Source organism: Siphateles boraxobius, unplaced genomic scaffold (assembly GCF_051911475.1).
Source record: "Siphateles boraxobius isolate OS27281-9 unplaced genomic scaffold, OSU_SipBor_1 29, whole genome shotgun sequence".
NCBI lineage: Eukaryota > Metazoa > Chordata > Actinopteri > Cypriniformes > Leuciscidae > Siphateles > Siphateles boraxobius.
Window position 1 is genome coordinate 2,832,601 of NW_027508908.1, and position 22,655 is coordinate 2,855,255.

The 22,655-nt window shown below is 38.5% G+C and overlaps 2 protein-coding genes across 3 annotated transcripts; both read left to right on the top strand.

Annotated features, from left to right (window-relative positions):
- The first annotated feature begins 462 nt into the window (after positions 1 to 462).
- cnrip1a (cannabinoid receptor interacting protein 1a) lies at positions 463 to 4,787 on the top strand. Its single transcript, XM_077246058.1, has 3 exons — positions 463 to 785; positions 1,161 to 1,305; positions 3,625 to 4,787. The coding sequence occupies exons 1-3, from the start codon at positions 484 to 486 to the stop codon at positions 3,787 to 3,789; spliced, it is 612 nt and encodes a 203-aa protein (XP_077102173.1). The 5' UTR covers positions 463 to 483; the 3' UTR covers positions 3,790 to 4,787.
- A 793-nt stretch (positions 4,788 to 5,580) lies between these two features.
- Positions 5,581 to 22,560, top strand: ppp3r1b (protein phosphatase 3 (formerly 2B), regulatory s1ubunit B, alpha isoform, b). Of its 2 annotated transcripts, XM_077246059.1 has the most exons (6): positions 5,581 to 5,864; positions 10,848 to 10,887; positions 18,404 to 18,580; positions 18,933 to 18,992; positions 19,844 to 20,028; positions 20,326 to 22,560. In XM_077246059.1, the coding sequence occupies exons 1-6, from the start codon at positions 5,862 to 5,864 to the stop codon at positions 20,371 to 20,373; spliced, it is 513 nt and encodes a 170-aa protein (XP_077102174.1). In that variant the 5' UTR covers positions 5,581 to 5,861; the 3' UTR covers positions 20,374 to 22,560. The 2 variants fall into 2 exon arrangements, with proteins under 2 accessions (XP_077102174.1, XP_077102175.1); XM_077246060.1 differs by lacking the exons at positions 5,581 to 5,864; positions 10,848 to 10,887 and adding an exon at positions 17,877 to 18,001.
- Positions 22,561 to 22,655: the final 95 nt, after the last annotated feature.

Here is a 22,655-nt window from a genome sequence, read left to right on the forward strand (position 1 = left end):
TATATTCCTCCAAAACAAAAACATAATGCAATTAACATCCTATTTAAAAAAAAAAAAAAATTATAGTTAATTACATTCATTTATATTCATATTTCAAGCTCAACAAACACGAAATAGCAGCTTTTTGCGTGTGTGTTTAGAACATTTTATATTTAATGTTGAGGACACAAATGCTACAGCAACACATGATTCTTCAGTTTCAGCACTTTGGACAGGGACTGTTTCAATCGCGAAAATAACGGAGACGAGATATAGCCTACTAACTAATGGGTTTACGATCTAAATCGAATGCCTGATAAGCTATTTACGATATCTATTACTCCTAGAATACAAGTATAGAAAATATAAAAACAATTTGTAGGGTAGCGATTCCTATTTGCCTGCGTTTGTTTACCCAGCGCGCGCGAGCGAGAATAATGGGAGGCACTGGTGTATTATATGAGCCTTCTTATGCATAAGCATAGGTCTATGCTGCATAGCTGAATGGCTATGGCTTATGTAGACGTCACAGCATCTCTCAACAGCTTCCTGGGACCATCCATGATCCGCCATCCCTTTAATGACGGGGAGCCCTGGAAACATATCGACCTCCGTTATCTCGCAACTATGACTGACGTTCCAGCGATAATAAACATCGCGATTTCATTGAAAATCCAACCTAATGACGGGCCGGTGTTTTATAAAGTGGACGGGACGAGGTTCGGCCAGACCAGGACAATCAAAATGCTAACAGGATCGAAATACAAAATCGAGGTGATCGTGAAACCGGGTAGCGCGGAGGCCACGTAAGTCGGTTCAACGCGAATACGCGACCGAATTAATCGTGTAAAGCCTATATGAGACTTGCATCTGATATGTTGTTGCATACAATCAGCTCTTAGCACTCAATGTGTTGTCGTATTGTAATGATGTCGAAATATGCACCTGCGCCCCTGTAAGAAAAGAAATAGTCTATAATATCATATATAGCCTATAAATAGCCTGCTCAATGTATGTGCATTAAATGAGATTCTTTAGAAACGCTTTATGGCTGTATAACTGAGCCCTGTGGTTACAGTGCACAAGTCTTTAATGTTTTATTGACAGAAGGAATTTCAGATACATGTCATTTAAGCTAAACAGGCAGTCTCAGCCTGACATTTGTTTAAATGGGTTTTCAGCACAATGGGGATCGGTGGAAAGACCTTCCCGTTGGAGCAGCAGTCCAAAGATGAGGAGCAGATCGTCTACAATGGCACCTATGATACTGAGGGCGTGCCACACACCAAGAGCGGGGACAGACAACCAGTGCAGGTCTCCATAGAGGTATAAACCAGCAGGGAAAAGGGTAGAACAGAATTAACACTGAAATCATGTGGAATTGCTAGCTGCTAAATTTCTCATACAGAGGATTAGGGATTTAAGGCTGCTAAGTACAAGACTTCACACGTAACTCCTACCGCACTATTTTGGCTTGCATGATTCCCCAAATCTCTTTTTGCTTGTACATGATTTAGTAGAGCTGCAGAGTTCTGGTTAAATTGAGAATCACTTTTTTTTTTCAAACAGAAAACATGATTCTCCCACGATTCTGAACAGACAACTTAACAAAATAACATGTATTTTACTAGAGGTTCTGACAAAAATGTTAATTGCTGCAGTCTATTCAAAAATTGAAGAAATTCTTGTCTTGTGAAAGCTGAATAATAGGAAAACCCTAGTTTACTCGCCATCTGCTCAATTTCCCTCAAGTTTTGCATCTTCAGGACATCCAAACCGGTATTTGAGAGAGTTGCAAGGAGTCCTAGTTGAGTTTGAGTCGAAGAGGATTTATGACCCTTTGGATTTCAATTTATATCCTACTTTATTAGTTCATATCGACCCAATCAGGTTTAGATCAACTTGGGTGACATTAATTTTAATTAATATTTTTTTAAATCAGTTTGAGTCAATAATTCAATGACTCCCTCTTAAAGGGATAGTTCACCCAAAAAAATATCCCATAATTTACTCACCGCAAGTCATCCTAGGTGTATGATTTCTTCTTTCAGTCAAACACAATCAGATTTAAATTTAAAAAAAAAAATCCTGGCTCTTCCTAGCTTTATAATAGGAGTGATAGTAACTGTGATTTTGAAGCCAAAAAGCACGTCCATTCATCATTTAAAGTCCCTGTTAAGTCTAAATGAAGTATTAAGTGTTCTGAGTTTGTCACACCACAGAAAAATGTGTTATTAGCCACCCAACCAAATTTGAATGATAAAAAAAGCTGGCAAGTACATAAAATAAGCTATCAAAATCTTGAATAAATGAGCAGTAGTCTCTGCTCTCAAACGTTGGGGGCGTGTCCGCAGGCTGTGCTGAAACCACGCCCACTCGCGGGAAGTTTACACTCACCGCTTGTCAGCGCGATGGGAGGATGAAGGCCGAGGCGGAAGATAGTCGATTCGGCCCCATTCACCAGTAACAGCGGATTAGCAGTGAATCCCAATTGTCTCAGATGAAAGTTTATACAACTATCCCGTGTAAAATGATCACTACAGAGGCGGTGTTTGCGGTCTTCCTCAGCTCTCCATCAAAGTGGCTCTTCACAAAATTAATCCACCTCTTCTTGATGTGATCGTTTTTCGGTAATGTAAATAAGGACACCGATCTGTTTTGTACGTGACCACATCCAGGTAGTACGCCTTTCCGTGACGAACGCACAGCTAGCTAGCAAACTGTAGGCTTTAGTAACTAATAATACTGACAGTAACTCGCGATTGAGCGGCAAACTGATGTGAATGTGCTCTATTTATATTGTTAGTGGAGCGGCCAGCCTCAGTGGCTCTAGTGCGTCATCAAGTAGGGGCGTTTCCAGGAGCTCAGGGGCTCCAGTGCGTCATCGAGCCCTGTTTTAGACCCGCCCAAAAAATCCGGAAAATAGCAATGGTGAAAAACTGTTTAACGGTCTAACTCCACAATTCAGTTCTTCACAGTTCACAGTCTTTGTAATATGTTTTAACAATGCATTTCTAACATTTATAATGTGTTTAGAATTTTTTTTTAAATTGCCTTTACAGGGACTTTAAAGTAATCCATCCTCCAGGGTGTTAATAAAGGCCTTCTGAAATGAAGCGATACGTTTTTGTAAGAAAAATATCCAAACAAATATTATTTATAAATAACTTTATAAACTATAATCATTGGCTTCCACCTGCCGGTAACAGCCTTTTTTTTTGCCTGAACTATTCCTTTAAGGATTTTTTGAGGACCCACAAAAAATATTTAGAGCCTATATTTTTGTTATTATCAATATACATTAACAGTATTCTCCAAAATATATGACAAACTTGAAAAAAAAAAACAATTTTATATTTTAATTGTATTATATTTTCTCTATGTTAAATGGGAAGCAAGTACCTGGACAAGCAAGAAAAACCACACCTAAAATTAATAACAATAAATGCAAAACAAATGTGAGCTAAATCCATTTAGGATGCTACTGTACATGTACTGTACATAGTTAAAAAGTAAGAGCATTGTGTTAATTTTGCATTGTCCATGCAAACGTCCACACAAAGAGGTAGCCTAAAACTGATTGAGCGTATGAAGAAAACTGAACTATAAAATATTACTTACCTTCCATCTTCCTGTTGTTGCCAGTTCAAAGATGCCGGCATGTTTGAGACAGTGTGGCAAGTGAAATACTACAACTACTACAAGAGAGAACACTGCCAGTTCGGCAACAGCTTCAACTGCATCGAGTACGAGGCCAAGCCCAACGAGACCCGCAGCCTCATGTGGATCAACAAAGAGGTCTTCCTGTAAAACACGAGCGCAGCGGCACAGAAGCAGCAGCAAATATGCACAATGTGTCCTGTAACCATCATGGGGCCGCTGTGTGTGGGACAGATGACTCCAAGCTCCTCAGTGAACATTAAAGGCGGATCCATCAGGGTATCTGTTCACCAGTCAAGCAATGCACCTGTTTGTTCTACCATTGCTCATGCATGATTTCCAGTTTCAGTTGTCAGAATGTCGCCTCATATATGTCTCTTCCTCCTTATCATGCCTGAGCTGGTGAAATCTGAAAAAAAATGAGTTATAGGTGAAACTTTGTGTGAAAGTTTCCATGGGAAAGGATTGTCAGCTCTCTCTTGGTCATTTGCACATCACATATCTGCTCTCTTATGGTTACAAACACACTGAGACCATCTTTCCACAAGACTCAGATGAGACAGCTCTGAAGGCCTGTATTTAACCAAGTAATTGCTGGTAAAGAGACAGGCAATGCTTGCTCAAAAAGGTGCTGTATGAACGTACACAGGCTATTAATGATACTTTATAGTAGTGTGTATAATGTAATATTATAAAAGTAAAGACCAGTCAGTTAATATTGTGGTCTTTTGGTACCAGCGTAAAACAATTATTTATTTTATGACAGGCGTGCCTGTTTATGGTGTGAATGGATGTTAAATTATTTCCCATTTTGTGTTACTGTTGTTTATGCTGAAACTGTTATCTATGTTGCCTATTTCTTCACAGAAGCATTAGTTCACTGGTGAGAGTTAGAAGTTAGTGCTTTATTTTGACTTAATTCTATTATTTTGACTTAATTCTTTTCCCATTTTCAGATTGTTTGTCTGCCGATGTGTGTTGCTGAATATCAGTCTTGATTTTGATCAGTCTTGTGTGACTTTGAGCCAAACTTTTGACTTTGTTTTTGTAAGAATATAAACAATTGTTGCTTGAAAATCTGTGCTGTTTTAATAAATATGTTACAGTTTAAGACCAAAAGAAGAATAAGGCAAGAAAAAAATGAAAAAGATTATCTTGTAATATCCATCATATGACGCTATTTTTTGTCAACGGGCAGCTGGTGAAGATTAAATACAGTATATGGGTTGTTATTTTGAAAAGGTATGTTCATAGACGCACACCTGCAACACTTTAAGATGCAAATACCTGCTTATCGTAATGGCCACCAAATCTCGATTAAAATTTTATATTTTTAAACACAAAAGCAGGCCTCACAATAAAAGTCCTTTATGAGTTTCTTTCTTCTGCTGAACACAAAAGAAGATATTTTGAAGAATATTGGTATAAACCACACCATTGACTTCCATAGTATGGAAAATAAAAAACAATGGAAGTCAATGGGGATCAGAAACTGTTTGGTTACCGACAAAATATCTTCATTTGTGTTCAACAGAAGAAATAAACTCATACAGGTTTGGAACAACATATGGGTGAATAAATTATGACAGAATTTTCATTTTTTGTGTGAACTATCCCTTTAAGAATGTTCATTTTTAAATATAATTTGAAATGCCTTCAGCATGCAGTATTGGTTCATGCAGAAATGCTGCAGTACCTTATTATAAAATGAAAAGTAATGTTCAATTGTTTTTGTAATGAATGTTATTGGTACTTTTGTGTGAACTGTCCCTTTACGTTGGCTAATAACAGCTTACAACAAATATCCATTCATCTCCTCTTCCGTCAAATACTATGTTTCTCTTGCTGACTTGAGATACAAAATTATTTGATCAACGTTAATGATGCCAATGTTATATATTCAGGGAGAGAATATCAGGCATAAATACCCGGAAGTGATGTGAAGTTCTAATGCACCTCCCCCCTCACTCAGTCTTGCTCCCTCCCTCTCTCTCTCTCTCTCCCTCTCTCTCTCCCTCCACCACCATCAGCTCAACCCACTGCCTCTCTTCCCCCTCCGCTGCGGACCTACCGAAGCCACTGCAGAGAATCCTTCAATCTTCAAACCGAGAACAAGATCCGAGCGCCGCGCTTATCGCGACTTCCTCGCTCAGTAAAATAACCGTCGGCGACAGTTGTGTTCCGCGAGACCCTGCACAAGGCGAAGAAACCCAGCCGACAGAATGGTAAGGATCCCCAACAGCTCTCGCTAAACCGCTGCAAATATACCCGAGATAGCAGATACTTCCTATAGCCTACTGTTGCGCGTCGTATCAATCGCGCGTTAACGCGCCTTTTTGGCGCCGTGACAGACTGGAAACGCGCTCGCGGTGTCGTGATTGAAGCCGTTGTTGATAAAACAGAGCCATGGCTGTCAGTATGGCCCACGTTCATGCTGTGTACGCTATGAACTGTGAAGAAACACACACGGACAACAGGTCGCTATCATATTCCAGTGTAAATGCTGTATTTGACCCGATCAGTGATCAACTGTAATGGCGCGACTGGAAAAGAGAAACATTGTAACGTTTTGGCTTCTAGTAGTTGCTGTTCAATCGATACGCCTGTCAAACTGATCGAGAGCTGTTTTGCTCGTAAAATAGATCCGTTGATAACTTGAATCGACTGGTTGATTCTCCTGGAAAGGTTGACTTTGCTGTGCCATCAATTATACGACTGAGATTCCTACATTTGGGGAAGTTTTCTATCCCCTAGCATGATTTTAATATATGCTTTTTCATAAAACAGTTTACATTGAGTAGGCTATTTCATTTCCCCCTCATTTTTAGGGTTTCTTAAAGGGATAGTTCACCCAAAAAAATAAACATTCATCCATCATTTACTCACCCTCAAGTTGTTCCAAACCTGTATAAATTTCTGCGGAACACAAAGGAAGATATTTTGTAACCAAACAGTTGTGTTTTTATCTCAATACTATGGAAGTCAATGGTGCCCCACAACTGTTTGCTTAAATTTTTATTTTTGGGTGGATTATCCCTTTAAATCTGCTAGAAAGTCTCTGTTTGGGCTTGTCTGCCCACCCGGACTTTTCAACATACCCTGTATAATAGTTTTATAAAAAGTCCTAAAATTAGGGAAATTCTGCCTTGCAACTTTTTATAAGAGCGTAAAAACATTTTCGCCCTGGTTTGATATTAACATGTCCATTTCTATTGCTCTTATAACTGCCACATTACTGCTCATTACTGCCACACCAAGTATTTTAGATTACAACCGTGTTTCTTCAAAAACCTAATATTTGGTTTACATAAAATGTTTACATCATGATCTGAGAGTGGATTTATTATGCGTCATTGGCCAAAGGGAGTCTAATAGAAACATTGTTGATGAATCACGTTTACTGTAATATTTAGTGTTGTATATGCAATTATGACAGTTAATAAACTGATTGACATGAGAGGAAGTCATATCTCAATCCGTTTTGAAACAGGTCATATCTACCAATAAACAGTAAGCAGAAGAAACAAGCAACCTACAGGATTCCCTCACTTATGCAAAACCTAAAAAATATTCTTCTGATCCTAAAAGTCTTAATAGTATTAGCCGTACCAATGACAGATGAATTTGTGGCGAAATAGGGTTTGATTGAATGTACTGTCATTGAGGTAAACAAAACATATGGGAAGGGGATATTTATTTTGCTATCCTAACTATAAGTGGTTAGTTGCATATTATTTTTTTTGCATTTTTGTTGTTTTTTTCCCACCTGCTGTTCTTGATCCTATTAGAACAAAACTGCAACTCTTTTTTGGGTCTTTCTTGATGCAAATGTATTGGTCCGAAGGTGTGGGAACCATGAACCTGTTGTTTATGTACTGTACCAATTTCTTTGGTATAGGCATTGAATTTAGCCTCAATTCACACTGAATTCCTATCATGAGCAGAGTGGCTGATACAATGCATATGTATGTATAATTAATGTTAGCTAATAAAAGATGCACAATGTAAAAGTTTTAAAACGACCCTAGTTGGAACTTGGAATGAGCACTTTATTTAATCGGATGCTGCAATCGGCCAATGAGAGAATCGCAGTCTGTATATCTGTGTATCAATGCAAATTATCCTAAAAGAAAACATTCAATGCACTCAATTCAAAGAAAGAAAAGTGTGCATACTTGGGATGCATAGCGTAGCATTACGTGCTCCAAGGACTAGCTTCACAGACCCAGAATTAGCTTAGTCTACCAACACCGTGTCTATATTCATCTTAAATTGTTTGTATCCCCTTTTGTAAGTACCCTAGGTCCAAATATTAGTGTAGTACATTAAGATCCGGACAAAATCAGATCTTTTTCACATTTCCACTGCTGATTTGGGTGGAAAATGAGTTTAAAAAAAATGTAGCATGTTAAAATGCTTTAGCAGAGCTGAGAGTACCATACTATTGACTTATGTACTATTGCCACATAGTATTAACTTATGTTAACTTCATGCTAAAGTTTTATATTCTGAAATAATAGCCAGTTATCAGTAGCTTGCCTTGTACTATATTCGCTAACTTTGGATTGTATTTGTTGTTGCTGTCTCTTTAGGATGAATCCCTTAATCATTTATTTTGTGGCATTAATTCATCATTTTAAAGTCGTAATGAGTCGTGACCGATCTTTTCTCCTGTATTGTGACGTACATCTGAGTATAACGGATTTTTGAAAACAAATGTAAGGCGGGGCTTGGTTCTATGCAGTGGTTGTTGATTGGATGTTGAGATGTGGATGCAGGCCCTGTCCCAAATGGCACACTTCATGTGGACTTGGGATGGCCACCGCGTGCCTGTCCGTTAAGTCCACAAGACCGTAGGGTGTCCCATGTGTCATTTTAGGTTTCAGAAGTTTCCCGTTATGTGCACTTTTACCGAGACCACAAACCCACTAGGTCTGCAGACTTCTACCCGACAGTCACAGCGGCGTAACTTCACGAAAGTGTGGGCTTGGAGGAAGATTGCGAGGGTTTTGAGTTCCATTTGGGACAGGGCCGCTGATGAACACGAGCTTGAAGGAGCAGCGTTTAAGTGCACTAAAGAAGTCCTGCTTATGTCATTAGAGAAAAGTCTTGTGTTTTCTCCAGTTATGACTTTTTAATTAAACATTACGAGGTCAAAACATTTTTTTTAAATGAAACCTGCAGAGATGACATGTTCACAATAACATGTGTTAGCATGCATGTAGAAAATAGATGGGGTGAATTTTCTTTAAAACAGCTTTGAAAAAGTAGTACATCTGCAAAATGATGCAAATGTATATCTGTTGAGCTCATGTTTAGGGGTACAGGCCTGATTTGCGTATTAATTTAATATCACTTTTCATCTGCCCTTTCCCTTTAAAAAATACCCAGTAAATGCTTCAAGCAGTTATTAAAGGATTTCTGCCAAAGAAAGCACAAATCACAAGGGTTTCCCTTGCAAGTAAAGATGTAAGTAAGTGCCAGTTGGCTTCCTAACAGATGCGTCTACTGAAGGAACTTCCTGATTGGACATTTGAAATGATTCGGAATGTGATGTCATAAAGGGTAAAATGTAGCCCAAATATAGTTACATTTTAGCCGAGCATTCATTCCCTGTATGAACGTTTCCTCCTGCTTTTGCTTTGCTTCAAGGTGTCTTTCCTTGCCTGGTGACTTTGCTCACTCTTGAGGCCATATAACCAGATGAAGTAATCCTAAACCCTCAATCCACTTTAAGTTAATTTGCTGTCGCTCCACCACTAAAGTTAAAATAGCACAGGGCACTCAACCTTAGCTAACCTACTAGCTGTGGCAAAACACTGTCTGATTGTAGTGCACATGAGAGTACTAACTGATTTTAGAAGGGGAGATGTACTGATACGGCTCTATTTGAATAGAGTAAATAAGAGAAGTCACTGTGTTTAACCACACAGTGACTGAAGTGTGACCTGTCCCACACAGGTTTAATCTACTTCCACACCATATGTGCAAACGCGCATGTACACACAGTGCCAAAAATAACTGTTTTATCAGAAATGTTAACACTTCTCCTTTTTACAGTTTTCTTTCATTTTCTCTAATCTTTTCCCCATGAAATGGCTGGATCACAATCACATAGCCACATGGGAACTTGATGTTGTAAGCTGTGAAACTATGTGATACACAATTAATGGAGGTTTTGTGGAAGTTGCTGTGGATCCTTCTAGGCACTGAGATGGCCCAGTTTATCTGTCCCGGTCTCTATATTGGGTTGTGGTAGCTTTGGTTTCTTCCTGCAAGTCATAACAGGCCTTCAACAATCTCCTCCTTAAGGCACCAGCCCACTTGCTGACTTGAAACAACTTGATTTTTGTCTGGGATGTCACGCCTAGTGAGAAATCGTTTGTTGAAATCTTGCCCTCTGGCTGTCTTGTAGTTCGTTTAAATAACTAATTGTGTCATTTACGCATGCCAATGCCATATTATTTTTCTTCCCTGAAACCCAAAATGAGATGCAGCCTCACCAAGGCTCATTCAGTAAAATTCAGTAAAACTTTAATGTTGTGAAATATTATTACAATTCAAAATTGACCGTAAAGCTATTTATAATGTTACAAAATATTCCTGTTTCAAATAAATGCTCAAAGAATCCTGAAAAAAATGTATTGCCGTTTTCACAAAAATAAATACGAAACCTTCATTCATTATCATAAATGTTTCTTGGACAGCAAATCATCATATTAGAATGATTTCTGAAGGATCATGTGACGACTGGAGTAATGATGCTGGAAATTTAGCTTTGACATCACAGGATTTTAGATATTGGTGTTGCTACCATTTACATCTAATAATCCAGTTTCATTTGCCATCTGTAGTACCGTAAACACACCACGGAAATCTGATTATCTACTTAACTAAGACGCGTTAGGTGCCATAGTGGTGACTCTGAAGACCCTTTCCCCTTGTGACTCCGGTGACAGCTATGTGTCGTGTAGTGAGAACATAGGAACATCTACTACATCAACACACACACAACTTTTTCATTACAGGAAATAGTAGCCTAAAAGACATATATTATGCTTGGTTGAGGTATTTGATTATACTAAATCACTGATTATGCAGTTATAATTGAAATTATTTCCTCAATCAGTATCAAACGACATTAAAAAATTGGCTAACATTTTAAGTGTATTGTCATGCTGATTCCGACTCTTGTTCTCTCTCTACAGGGAAATGAGGCGAGTTATCCCTTGGAGATGTGCACACACTGTAAGTAAATTGGGTATTCTAGTACTTTTCCTTACTATTTAATTTTTAAATAGGGAAATTCAGTCATAGTTTATGCAGGTCGAGCACTAGATCTAAAACGATGCCTCAAACACCATCTCTCCATGTCTGGATTTGTTTCAACATTTGTCAAAAACATGTGTTCGACATCAACAATATAGAAAATGGTGATTATGTAATTATTGAGGATTATGTAGGAGTTGACGAGGTTTGGAAACTAATGCATTTTGTATGCTAGAATGGGTTAAAATCCCTTTAAGGTAAGTCAGTCCACATGGTGGCCCTCTTGACAGGGCCCCTGGGCAGTGGTTAAATGAGGTTTGCCGTTTTGTTTCCCGCCTACAAGAAAGAACTAGATATTACACTACTGCATAAAGTAAATATCTTTAAAATGTACTTTTGGATTAAAAGGAAACTGGCCAATCAAAGCACTCTGAGCCTATCTGGCTTTGTAGAAATGAGCACGTTTCAGACAGACTAGGTATAGAGGTGCTGCAATAATGTACAGCATGTAAAAAAATAATGTGTTTTTTTAATAACCTAATCTATTAACCCAATAAACAAAATGATGAACTTAAAATGGCATCAAATGACCTTTAATATTTTTAATTAGTTTTATATTAGTAGTTTATATTTTCCAATTTAATTTTAATTAAACTTTTAGTAATTTTTTTGTGTTTTTGTCATTTTATTATTTATTAATGTCTATTTTGGGGGGTTTAAAAAAAATTAAATGTCAATGTTAGTATTTTCACCTAAATAAACCACTTTGTCAATGTTTTTTTCAATTGACCCTCCTGGTTTCAATTGACGAACCGGGGTTAGTCACTAGAGCTGCACGATTCTGGATAAATTGAGAATGACTAACAAATTCTAACTAAACAAAATAACATTTTAACCAGAGGTTATGACAAAATGTTAATTGCTGCAGTCTAGTTTTAAAACGTTTAATTCATTTAAATAAAATTTTGTTTCAAATCAGATTAAATAAATTATTCAATGACTCGCTCATAAATACTTCACCTGTTTCACTACTCGATGAATCAGCATTTTTTAACAAATATCTTGAATAAATGATTCAATGGCAAACACATTTTTTTCAACAGTCGCGTGGTCGCAACGTACTGGCGTAACGATGTAATCATCTTTGTGGTAATTTAAATATTTGCAACACAGAAATGATTACACTGTTTGGTTGAAAAGACTGTATGTGAGCTTTTTCATACCTATACATGACCACTGCTCTTTCTGGCTCAGCGGTGTGATTTTGTCAAAGTTTAATAGACATGGCTGAATCGTTGTCATTTAGGAATAAGATCGCGTGGTTATTTAAATCGATCTTTCTGCGATTAATCGTGCAGCTCTATCAGTTAATACATGTTGCTCGTTGTGGATGATCAGAATAAGCAGCCGTCAGTGTAGTCTAGTTTGGTCCTTTAAACACTTTGGGATCAGCTGGAAGATCAAGACATGAGGGAGAGGGCTTTCCCTGGATCAGTGGGGCTCTCCTGGTTTGGAGGAGGGCCAGTGCTAGACAGGGTGGTGTAAGGGTGCTGCGGTGGGTATGTGGGCTATAAATGCCTCCAGCTGGTAAAGGTTAGTCTCGGGCTGCAGGAAGCACGAGCCTGTTTATTTATAGAGTTGGTGGGGGTGAGTAAAAGATCATGAGGCGATGGCCCATTTTTAATCGGTTTCTTTTTTGTGTGGTTCGTAATTCTTGACAAACACATTTAGGAGAGCTTTAGGATTTTTGATAACCTTTTTTTTTTTTGCTGTAAATGTGATGGCCGGTGCTTGGCCGGAAATTCTACAAACCTCTTTCAGAACCAACAGTTTCCACTTATTTAAAGGGACAGTTCACCCAAATATGAATATTCTGCCATCATTTTTTCAACCTCATGTTGTTCCAAACTAGAAGAAGATATATATATATATATTTTTTAAATGGCTTGTTGTTTTGTCCAAACAATGAAAGTCAAAGGGGATCTTATTTTGTGCTCGAAGCAGACAAAAGAAAGTCATACAGGTTTGGAAAGACATGAGGGTGAGCGATTGATTACAGAATTGTTGTTGTCGGGCGAACTATCCCTTTAAGAAATAATTTTAATGTTACAGTTACTTCATAACCTTTGCACATATAGAGAAAGAATATGCAGAAATTTCTCCACTTTGCAAGTAAAACTAAGATTATTAGAGTATGTTTTATAAGCAAATACTATTTCAGTCTTTCTACATCAAAATTTCATGTTTAATTCAATGTTACATGCTGTGTCTTTAATTATTTGGGAAATTCACTAGCTATTTTTAAATGATAAAATTGTTGAACTTCACAGAGATGGGATTAAGATGGGTCTTACTCGTACGTACAGCACACCGCGGAGAATAAGCTACACGTGTGTGTCCTGTGAATAAGAGGACACACTTTCAAGTATTTTCACTAACATGGCAAATCCAGTGATTTTATTCTTCCTCAACACCGTAATGATGAAAGCAGTGGGAGGTCAAAGGTCGAGGCGAGCCGAATTCCCAGGAGCTTATGCTGCCGAATGAGGTTCCAGTAATGAATTGTGCAGGACTGTAACTGGGTGATAACGAGTGTGCTGCTGTGAAACTGAGCCACCTGTTGGTCAGATGGGTGCTTGGCAACCACAAGGACATCATAAGGCTTCTCAAATTAGCAGCTGTGGTAACACAACACTTATGACATCATCCCAAATCAGTTTTGTAGATGAGATGCATCTGGCAAACACAGACTGTTTATTTGACATAGAAAAGAAAAGATGATTCTGGTCACCAGTCACTACATTTCACCCCTACACTGTTTTATTGGATCATGAGAAGGCATTATGTTTAAGAGGGACGTGCACACGAAATGGATATCTGTGTCCGAAGTCGCCCTCTTACACCCTCACTCACTATTCCCTACATTAGTCCACTAATGTAGTCCACTCGAAGGAGTGAATGAAACAGAGTGAGTGAATTCGGACACTGAGTGCGCTGGAAGGGCTGTTATTTTTGCAAAGTTTTAGCTTGTTGTTTAATAATTATTTGAAATTTAACAAACTGGCAGCTCCAGTAATGAAAATATTTATTTTATACTTATACTATACTATGTTTTGGAAAATGAATGGATGGATGATTCAGCTGCGGGCGCCATCTTCTGGTCAGACGCGGGAATTCAGTTTTTTGACTCACAGTGCATTATGGGTATTCTCTAGCCATTGAGCATACATCAGTTGTACACTCGTTATTGTGGTGCATTGTGGGATTGAATGTGTGCATTCGATAACGTCCACTATGGTTTCGGACACCACTGCAAAATGGCTGTTCCCTCAAATAGTGCCCTATTTAAGGGTATGGGGTGATTTCGGACACAGACACACTTTCAATTTTGAGGAAGTGCTTCAATATTAAAGTAGTATTGTTCCAGGTGAAATAAGTTAAGTTTTGACGCTCCCAAATAAGTTAAGTTATCAATTGACTGCATTTGTGGCATAATTTTGATTACCACAAAATATTACTTCGACACACCCATCGGTTTCTTTCAATCAGGGTTACACTGAGGTTATAATGCAAGTGAGCCTAATTTTGGTGGATTTAAATGCAGAATGTGAAACTTACAATATTGTACAATATTCAGTTCTATTGAAAGTGCCTCATGTTGTTATTTTTTTTTTTTTTATTATTATTTTTTTTTTTACACCGGTGAAAATGGATTTCTGTGGTAACTTATGTCACAAAGGCTGTGTACTGAACCCAGAATATTCCTGGTATTGGATTCACCTGATCCCAAATAGACATGTGTCCTAGAGCGGGTATTTGCGTAAGACACGTTCTTGCGTTTAGTCAAGTCAAGTCATCCTCATTTATATAGCGCTTTTAACAATGTAGATTGTTTCAAACCAGCTTTACAGAGATAAACATATAATTTAAGGTAACAGAGATTGGTTTAGTTTTATAGTGGTTCTTGAAAAATGTTTTTTTCCAGCTAAAGTTAGTTTTGATTGATTCACTTCCGTCTAAATGATAGTTTGTTATTAAATTAGGGGCCGCTAAGACGACACCGTTCTCTCTAAACAGACTTTAAACGCGAACCTGCGATAGACGCTGATGGCGTTCACATGCGCATTTAAGAATTTATTCTATAGTTATGTGCGTTTGAATATATGTGTGCAGGTTTCTAATTCCTTACAAACCATGCCTAAACAAACTACTTGTCTATAAATTTTGATGCAGAATTTTATTTTATCTCATCACTTCGGGTAGGTACGCGAACCAAAAAAAAATCCACAACGCTTTATCTGTAGAGTGGTATAGGGATCCTCCATAGGGAGAGGCTAGTTGGCACTTCAGCACTGCATTGTCATCGGGCCCAGGCGAAAGTCCTTCGTCAGATCTGGAAACGGCCTGGATCCGGCAGGCTGCGGAAAAACCTCGGGATAAACAAAGACACTAAAATTAGCGTAGATGCCATTCTTCTTATGATGTAACGAGTACATCAGGATTTAAGGGAAGTGTTCCCAGTTCCGGCTGACCTAATCTAAGCAGCCTAATATTGAATTATAGAAGTCTACTGAGTGTTATGTGAATGCTAGGTCAAAGAGATGTGTTTTTAGTCTAGCTTTGAACTGACAGACGTTTAAAAACGTCTAGTTGGAGCGCAGTGGAGCACTATCTAGTGTCGTTTACACATTTTAAAAGTGGAACGCTAATTAAAGCAAACATTTGCAGCAGAAATGATATAGCAAAAGTTGACCCATTTCTCTAATGAGCGTGTGCACCACTGCTCTCCCTCCGCTGAGATGGATGTCCTTGTTGCTAGGGGGCTTTTCTAAGAGGCCCTTATCAGCCATTACAGTGTGAGAGACCATAGACGATCAGCACGACTGCTATAAATATTTTCCCTTCTCGACATTGTTTGAATACTGTGGCTCAGTAATGCAACAGTCATGCTGATGCTAAAGTGTCTGTAGTGAAGAGCGTGAAAGCCTTATTTTTCAACTACGTATGATTCACAGGGTCAAATAGAGCCTGCTTTAACGTCACTATTTTCAACTGTCAATGCATTACTGTTGCATTAACTTGTCCTCAACACAAGAGAGATTTTCTTCACACACAGTATGGGTTGCAGTCTGAACATGTGTTTCCGCACCCTTTTGATTCCGCACCCTTTTGGTTCAATCAGCCCTGATCATTGGTTTTAAAAAAGATCGTCCGATAGTGAAAATAATTGCTTTTATCGGCCAATACAGATTATTAGCCAATATATTGGTGCATCTATCATTTTTATTCATTTGAGGCCTAGAAAGCCCCTTTGGGTGATGCAAATTCACCACTTTCAGTATGTGGATTGTAACACCCTTTGTCCTGATGTCTCGCGGCACGACAGATGCATGATGGTGTAATACAGTCACCTGGTTTATTGACACACATAGCACTCGCTGTATCAGGGTTAATCCATGGTATATTAATAGAAATGAAGTATGAGCAGTTATATCATCTGCTTTAGGGTAATCTGGGAAGTGTCCACAAACTCAAAATAGCACAGTAGAAATCGGCATGCGTCTCTTTACCTCTCTTGAACCACGGAGAATAACTCGATTTGCAACAGCAGTAAAGCTGTTTTTTTCATCTGCTTTAGCAGTGACGGTCTCAGGCTGCTTTTCATTTACACGGCTGTTTTTGGAACCCATTCAGCTTAAATGACATGTGCTTAAATACTGAATAGGATTGTCCTCCCGAGACCCAGATATTCGATTTGTTCTCTGTTGAAGACTTTTCTTCCCCTGAATTGCTGAGTATGCAATACCTCATTAATCTGGTCTATCAGGGATATTTAAATGATTTAGGTTTAAAGCTACAATTCTTTCGCCGCTAGGGGTCGCTAACCTCTTACAATAACAGAGGCGTAGGTTGATGACACATAAGCGGAATTATGGAACTTGTCGTCATGCCGATGGATCTAATAATGTTTATGGATGAGTGAATACATTGATGTTTTTAACATGACTGTGGTATTGAAGCAGGGCGCGATTGCTAATGAGAGACAGATATCAGCGCCACACGCGAGTCCCGCGGATATAAAGGAATGAGGACATTTAATTCTACCGAACTAACTTACCCGCAAGTGCTGAATTACTACTCGCATAGGTCAGTTTATTTGACAAATTAAACTTGTGAGGTAATGCAGCGCTGTTTCACTGGGTCTAACGTTACACTATCATACTAAACTGCATTTGAGTGTGTTGAAAGTTATGTTTGTTAGTTTTTTGGCTATATGTTGTGACTAGCAGTAAGCTAGATCAACATTAGAATAACATACATGATCATATTCTAACATTTCATCATGTGTGAGCTATATAACATTGATTTGTTTTATGTACATTTGCTCACCTGTCTAATAAAGAACATGCAAGAGCGGCGTCTCTGTCAATTTTAGAAGTCCTGTCAAGTCAAAGTTCAAATTATATTAATTTCACAGTCTTCAGTGCATAAATTATAAATGAAATATAGATTAATCCTTATTAAAGCTACAAAAGTTAAAAGCAGTGAGCGATTTTCTTTTTTTTTTCCAGATTATTAATTTCACTTTTGTTTTTTGTAATGGATATACAATTTCTAATGAGAAATCTTAACCATGTTTTATTCCTCCTAGCAATGAGGCGTGTGTTTTTGTGTGAGTTTGTTAGAATGATTTGGAAGTCTGGTAGTGTATGTCAGTCGTTTAGTGTATGATGCCCAGTTTTCCTCCATTTACAAAGTCGGCAAGATGCCTAGTGTTTTAAAATCTTCAGATTTTAAAAGTCGTGTAGTGTATTCCAGCCTTTAGTTAGTTGTGCCTCAGAATCGAATCCCTGACACTTGGCGACTGAAGAGTGGCAAACTTTGAGAATCGCTCATCTCTTGTGATTTCGATGTTTAATTCGATTAACCACACAGTGCTATCGTCAAACAGTCTGACAGCTGATTACTTGAGGTGTGTACCACGTGGCTGTGTGAATGAGATTAGGTCATTTAGCAGTCCGCGAGCCTACGAGCCGTAGCTGAACGGCAGTCCTCAGAGAGATGACCATGACTGCCAGGCAGAAGAAACTGGGTACGGCTCCTTCTGGCTTTCTGATGTGAGCCAAAGATGGATGGAAGTGTGTGTGTGAGAGAGAATGACAGCCTTGAATATGGAGTTTAGCCTGTGTGTGTGTGTGTGTGTGTGTGTGTGTGTGTGTGTGTGTGTGTGTGTGTGTGTGTGTGTGTGTGTGTGTGTGTGTGTGTGTGTGTGTGTGTGTGTGTGTGTGTGTGTGTGTGTGTGTGTGTGTGTGTGTGTGTGTGTGTGTGTGTGTGTGTGTGTGTGTGTGTGACGTTTTGAAGATCTATTATTGATGGTTGTAGCCGAGGGAAAGCTTAGAGAATGAGGAAAGGATGTATAATTTAGTCTGTGTTTTGTGTTGCGTTTCTATTGAAATGAATTGCTCTCTTCTCTCTCTCTCTCTCTCTATTTCAGTTGACGCTGATGAGATTAAAAGACTAGGAAAGCGGTTTAAGAAACTCGACCTTGATAACTCGGGCTCTCTCAGCGTGGAGGAGTTTATGTCTCTACCCGAGCTGCAACAGAACCCGCTGGTGCAGCGAGTCATCGATATATTCGACACAGACGGCAATGGAGAAGTGGACTTTAAAGGTCAGTAAATGTGCAGTTATACGTTGTTTAGGGTCTTTAAGAGTCATGATAGTGATGTTGTGGCAAAGCATACTGAATTCCAATTAGTCATTACATCTATTTGCATGATCAGTTGTTATTGGTCTGGTGTTCCTTGCATATAATAAACCATTCATGTCTGCCTTTATGCAGAAGCAAAGCCTAAAATTGTTTGTTTGTGGCCTAGGAAATTTAATATTATGTGTTTTCTGACCAGTTGAAATTGTTGCATGAGAAGCACAAGCTTCATGCTAGTTTCAGAGGTGCTCTGTGTACATCAGGAGTGTGTAAATGGCTACCTCATCCTTCAATTGTTGGTCTTTTTTCCTTGCAGAGTTCATTGAAGGTGTCTCTCAGTTCAGCGTCAAGGGCGACAAGGAGCAGAAGCTCCGCTGTGAGTCTCTTTCAGTTTTGAATCTCACCAGCACATTTCCTAGTTAACCCTACGAAGCCTACTGCATCATATTTGATATGGCCTCAAATTTCCACGGCCTCTACATTATCAACATGATAACTGAAACACAATCTACTCCATGCCTTCTGTTGTCTGATTGATAGTTTAAATTGTTTCAGCATGTAAAAGGCTTTTTAGAATCATTCTAAAAACGTCCACCTTCAGGTCATGGTATACGTGTCATTTTGCTCTGAAATCTTTAAAAACATAAAAATAACTATTATATTGTTATTAATATTTCAAGATGAACACTTACTGGACTGAAGCAACTTAGGTTTACTTGATTATCCATACATCAATTTTTAGAAAAATCACAGTATCAGTGAGTATTGATATATCAGATGATCTCTCAATAATCATTGTATTACATGTTTTTTCTCCCACAATAAAAATTACCGATCATAAAACTAAGCATTTAAATATTATCTTACTCAGTGAGCTCCTCACAATCATTCTTTCACAATTTGAGCCTAGAGCTACTGTTGACACACATATAACATGCTTGAAACATCATAATCACTGCAATAATGATCCAATCATACACTCTTAACCATTTGCCCATTTAAATCCAAACCGTGACTTTTTTTTTGGCCTGGCATACACAGTATGTCTAAATGCCTAACAAACTTCTTTTTTTTAATTTGATTTTTTGGAATTATTTCATGTCAGACCAAAAATATTGATTCAGACCAAAATAAATAACTCAAAAGCCATACAACTGGTCTGTAGTGCAATGGTCCATTTAAATCACCTTTTCTGTCTTGTTTTTGATTCTTGGTTTGTTTCTGCAGTTGCGTTCCGGATTTATGACATGGACAAGGACGGCTACATTTCCAACGGCGAGCTGTTCCAGGTGCTGAAGATGATGGTAGGGAATAACCTGAAGGACACTCAGCTGCAGCAGATCGTCGACAAAACCATCATCAACGCAGACAGGGACGGGGACGGGAGGATATCCTTCGAGGAGTTCTGCGCTGTGAGTCTCACATGGGTCCTTTCAGTTTTTTGGTCTGGTTTCTAATGTAGGGATTCAGCGAAAGTTGACGCAGCAAACATTGTTTGAGACAATGAGACTCTGATTGGTTTATTGCACGTTACACCCAAAACACACTCATTACTCATTAAGAGAATAGAGACAACCCTTTTAGACCATGCGCTGTGCCCACAGACCATTGATAGACCAAGATAGTTGGCACAGTAAACAAATGTTTTTTTTTTTTTTTTAACAATCTCTGGTTATGACATTTTTTCCCCTGTCACCCTTTATCCGCAGGTGGTTGGTGGCTTAGACATTCACAAAAAGATGGTGGTGGACGTGTGAAGAGACAAATCAGGCCCTTCACTGAACACCCTCTTTTTCACTTCTCCATTTTTTGAGAATCAGCTCCAGACGTTCCGCTTACACACGCTCTCTCTCTCTCTCTCTCTCTCTCTCTCTCTCTCTCTCTCTCTCTCTCTCTCTCTCTCTCTCTCTCTCTCTCTCTCTCTCTCTCTCTCTCTCTCTCTCTCTCTCTCTCTCTTTTTCAATGGAAGTATTTCTCTGAATGATGCCTCTGTTCCCCGTCTGTACTCCCTGAGCCATCCTAAGTGTTATAGAGCATGAGATTCTTCTGTCCACGTTCTCGGGTATTTAAGGACAGTCAGAGAAATGTCGTCTCTGTCAATTTCCGAGCGATTCAGTGTGGTGGAGAAGGAGGAGAGGAGGGTGTGTGTGCGTGTGTGTGTGTGAGTGTATGTTCTTTATTTTTGAAGGGGGGATTTTTTTTGTATTTATTTTGGTCCTGTCTTTTTTAAAGATGATCTAGGTCTACAGGGAATACATGTATGCGAGCGATATATGACTTGACACTTGATTTCAGTGCAACATGCTTCAAGCATGAAGTGCCAATCGAAACATACAATAGCTGAATATTGATATCGCTATCTGATGTTTTTCATGTCATGGGGAGATTAAAAAAAGTTTGTTAACAAGCTTATGGTTTTTTTATTCCACCTCTTTTGGTTTTGATATCTGCTTCAGATCTCACGCAAAAATGCAAATCCGATTCGAAAATTTCTACCGAGAATGTGTGCGTGTATGTGAACGTGTGGTGTGTTAATATTGTCAGGGAGTTCATCTACCGTCTTGCTTTCTGATATACAGTAGACTAGGATAAAAAGTAAATATATTTGAAGTTGTGCACATATATACATATGGTTTACTTTTTAAGGCCGGTGTTTTATCGCAGGGGTCAGATGGGGAGGGGCGATCAGATCACATATTACTGTAGGATGGAACCGTGCCATCTGTAAACCCTCAACTTTTTTTGTGTGTGTATTCTGGATTTATTCTGGAACCATTTTAACACCACAAACGAGTAATTTTGATTTAACAGTATAGTTACTTACGAGGATACAGTGCATATTGTGTCGGACTGAATCCACAATAACACCTAATTTGAATATTTGTTGTGGAAATTTAAGTTTAATTTTTCCAACTTGACTGCAGGCAGCATTGTAAAGATCTTAGTAGCTCATATTTGTATATTAGGGATTGAAGGACAGAATGTGTGTTTTGTGGGCTTGGGTTTTTTAAGCGGTAATCGAGTTGGTTCGCTGCATGTTTCTGTCGAAGTAGGCAAAAACCAGACCAGACTGACCATCAGTTTCTCTCTTTTATTTCATCATTTTAAAGACTGATCAATGGGATTCGATTTGTTCAAGAAGGAGAGACCAAACTAAACGCTGTAAATGCGGATGAATAAACTCGAAGCGTTCGGCCACTCCGCTAGTTTGCTTTTAAATGTGAATCTCCCTCGCAAATCGGCACCATCTTCTGCACAGAGACGGGGCTTGTATGTCTTTCCCGAAGACCGTCGAGGTCTTGTGATGTGCTTGCATGATACGGGAGGGTTTCTCTCTATTTTTTTTTTTTTTTCATTCTTTTGTGCATGTAGATTTTTTTTTTGGGGGGGGGGGGGTCTCTTGTTTACATATGAATCGTACTTTTGAGATATAATCTGAATGACAGTTACATATAAATATATGGACGTTGCCAAAGTTTTGGTAAATGTTTAAATATGGAAATGATTAAAGCGAGTTTCTTCACTACATTTATCCATAAATATTATTATTCTGAAAAATAAAAATGTGTGAGTTATTCTGGATTGGTGTCCATCACTCCCAGCGAAGCTTCTTTTTGTTCTTTCCTCTTTTTAAAAAAAGAGGGAGTTATGGGTTTTTTTCTGTAATTGGTTTGTTTGAATTGTTTTGTACAGAATGTGTGTTTATTAATGCTTGCTTTCGGTTCTGTTTTGTATTTCTTCAGCTGGGGGTCAGACAGCCATCTATATAACTTTCGGTGTGGTGGGATTTTGGACTAAGGAAACATACAAGTGAATGAAAATGTTCCGCTTTTAGGTTCAACGTTTTGTTTCTTTCTTCATTTCTCTGCATGCTGCGTCATATGCTGTGGGAACCATTGAAATGTCATTCATGAAAATGAGAAATAAAATATTTGAGACTTGTACAACTGTGTTCTGATTATGTCAATTGCATCATAATGTTGAAAAAGCAGTACATTTTCACGCCCCCATCATGCATTACTTCATATAGGCTATTGGA

Bases quoted from the DNA above. Each gene is read 5' to 3' on its own strand.
- ppp3r1b (XM_077246059.1), top strand. The intron at 10,888-18,403 runs GTAAGTAAATTG...TCTCTATTTCAG, and splicing joins CTTGGAGATGTGCACACACT to TTGACGCTGATGAGATTAAA. The intron at 18,581-18,932 runs GTCAGTAAATGT...TTTTCCTTGCAG, and splicing joins TGGAGAAGTGGACTTTAAAG to AGTTCATTGAAGGTGTCTCT.
- cnrip1a (XM_077246058.1), top strand. From the start codon at position 484: ATGGCTATGGCTTATGTAGACGTCACAGCATCTCTCAACAGCTTCCTG. The intron at 786-1,160 runs GTAAGTCGGTTC...ATGGGTTTTCAG, and splicing joins CCGGGTAGCGCGGAGGCCAC to CACAATGGGGATCGGTGGAA. The intron at 1,306-3,624 runs GTATAAACCAGC...TGTTGTTGCCAG, and splicing joins CAGTGCAGGTCTCCATAGAG to TTCAAAGATGCCGGCATGTT.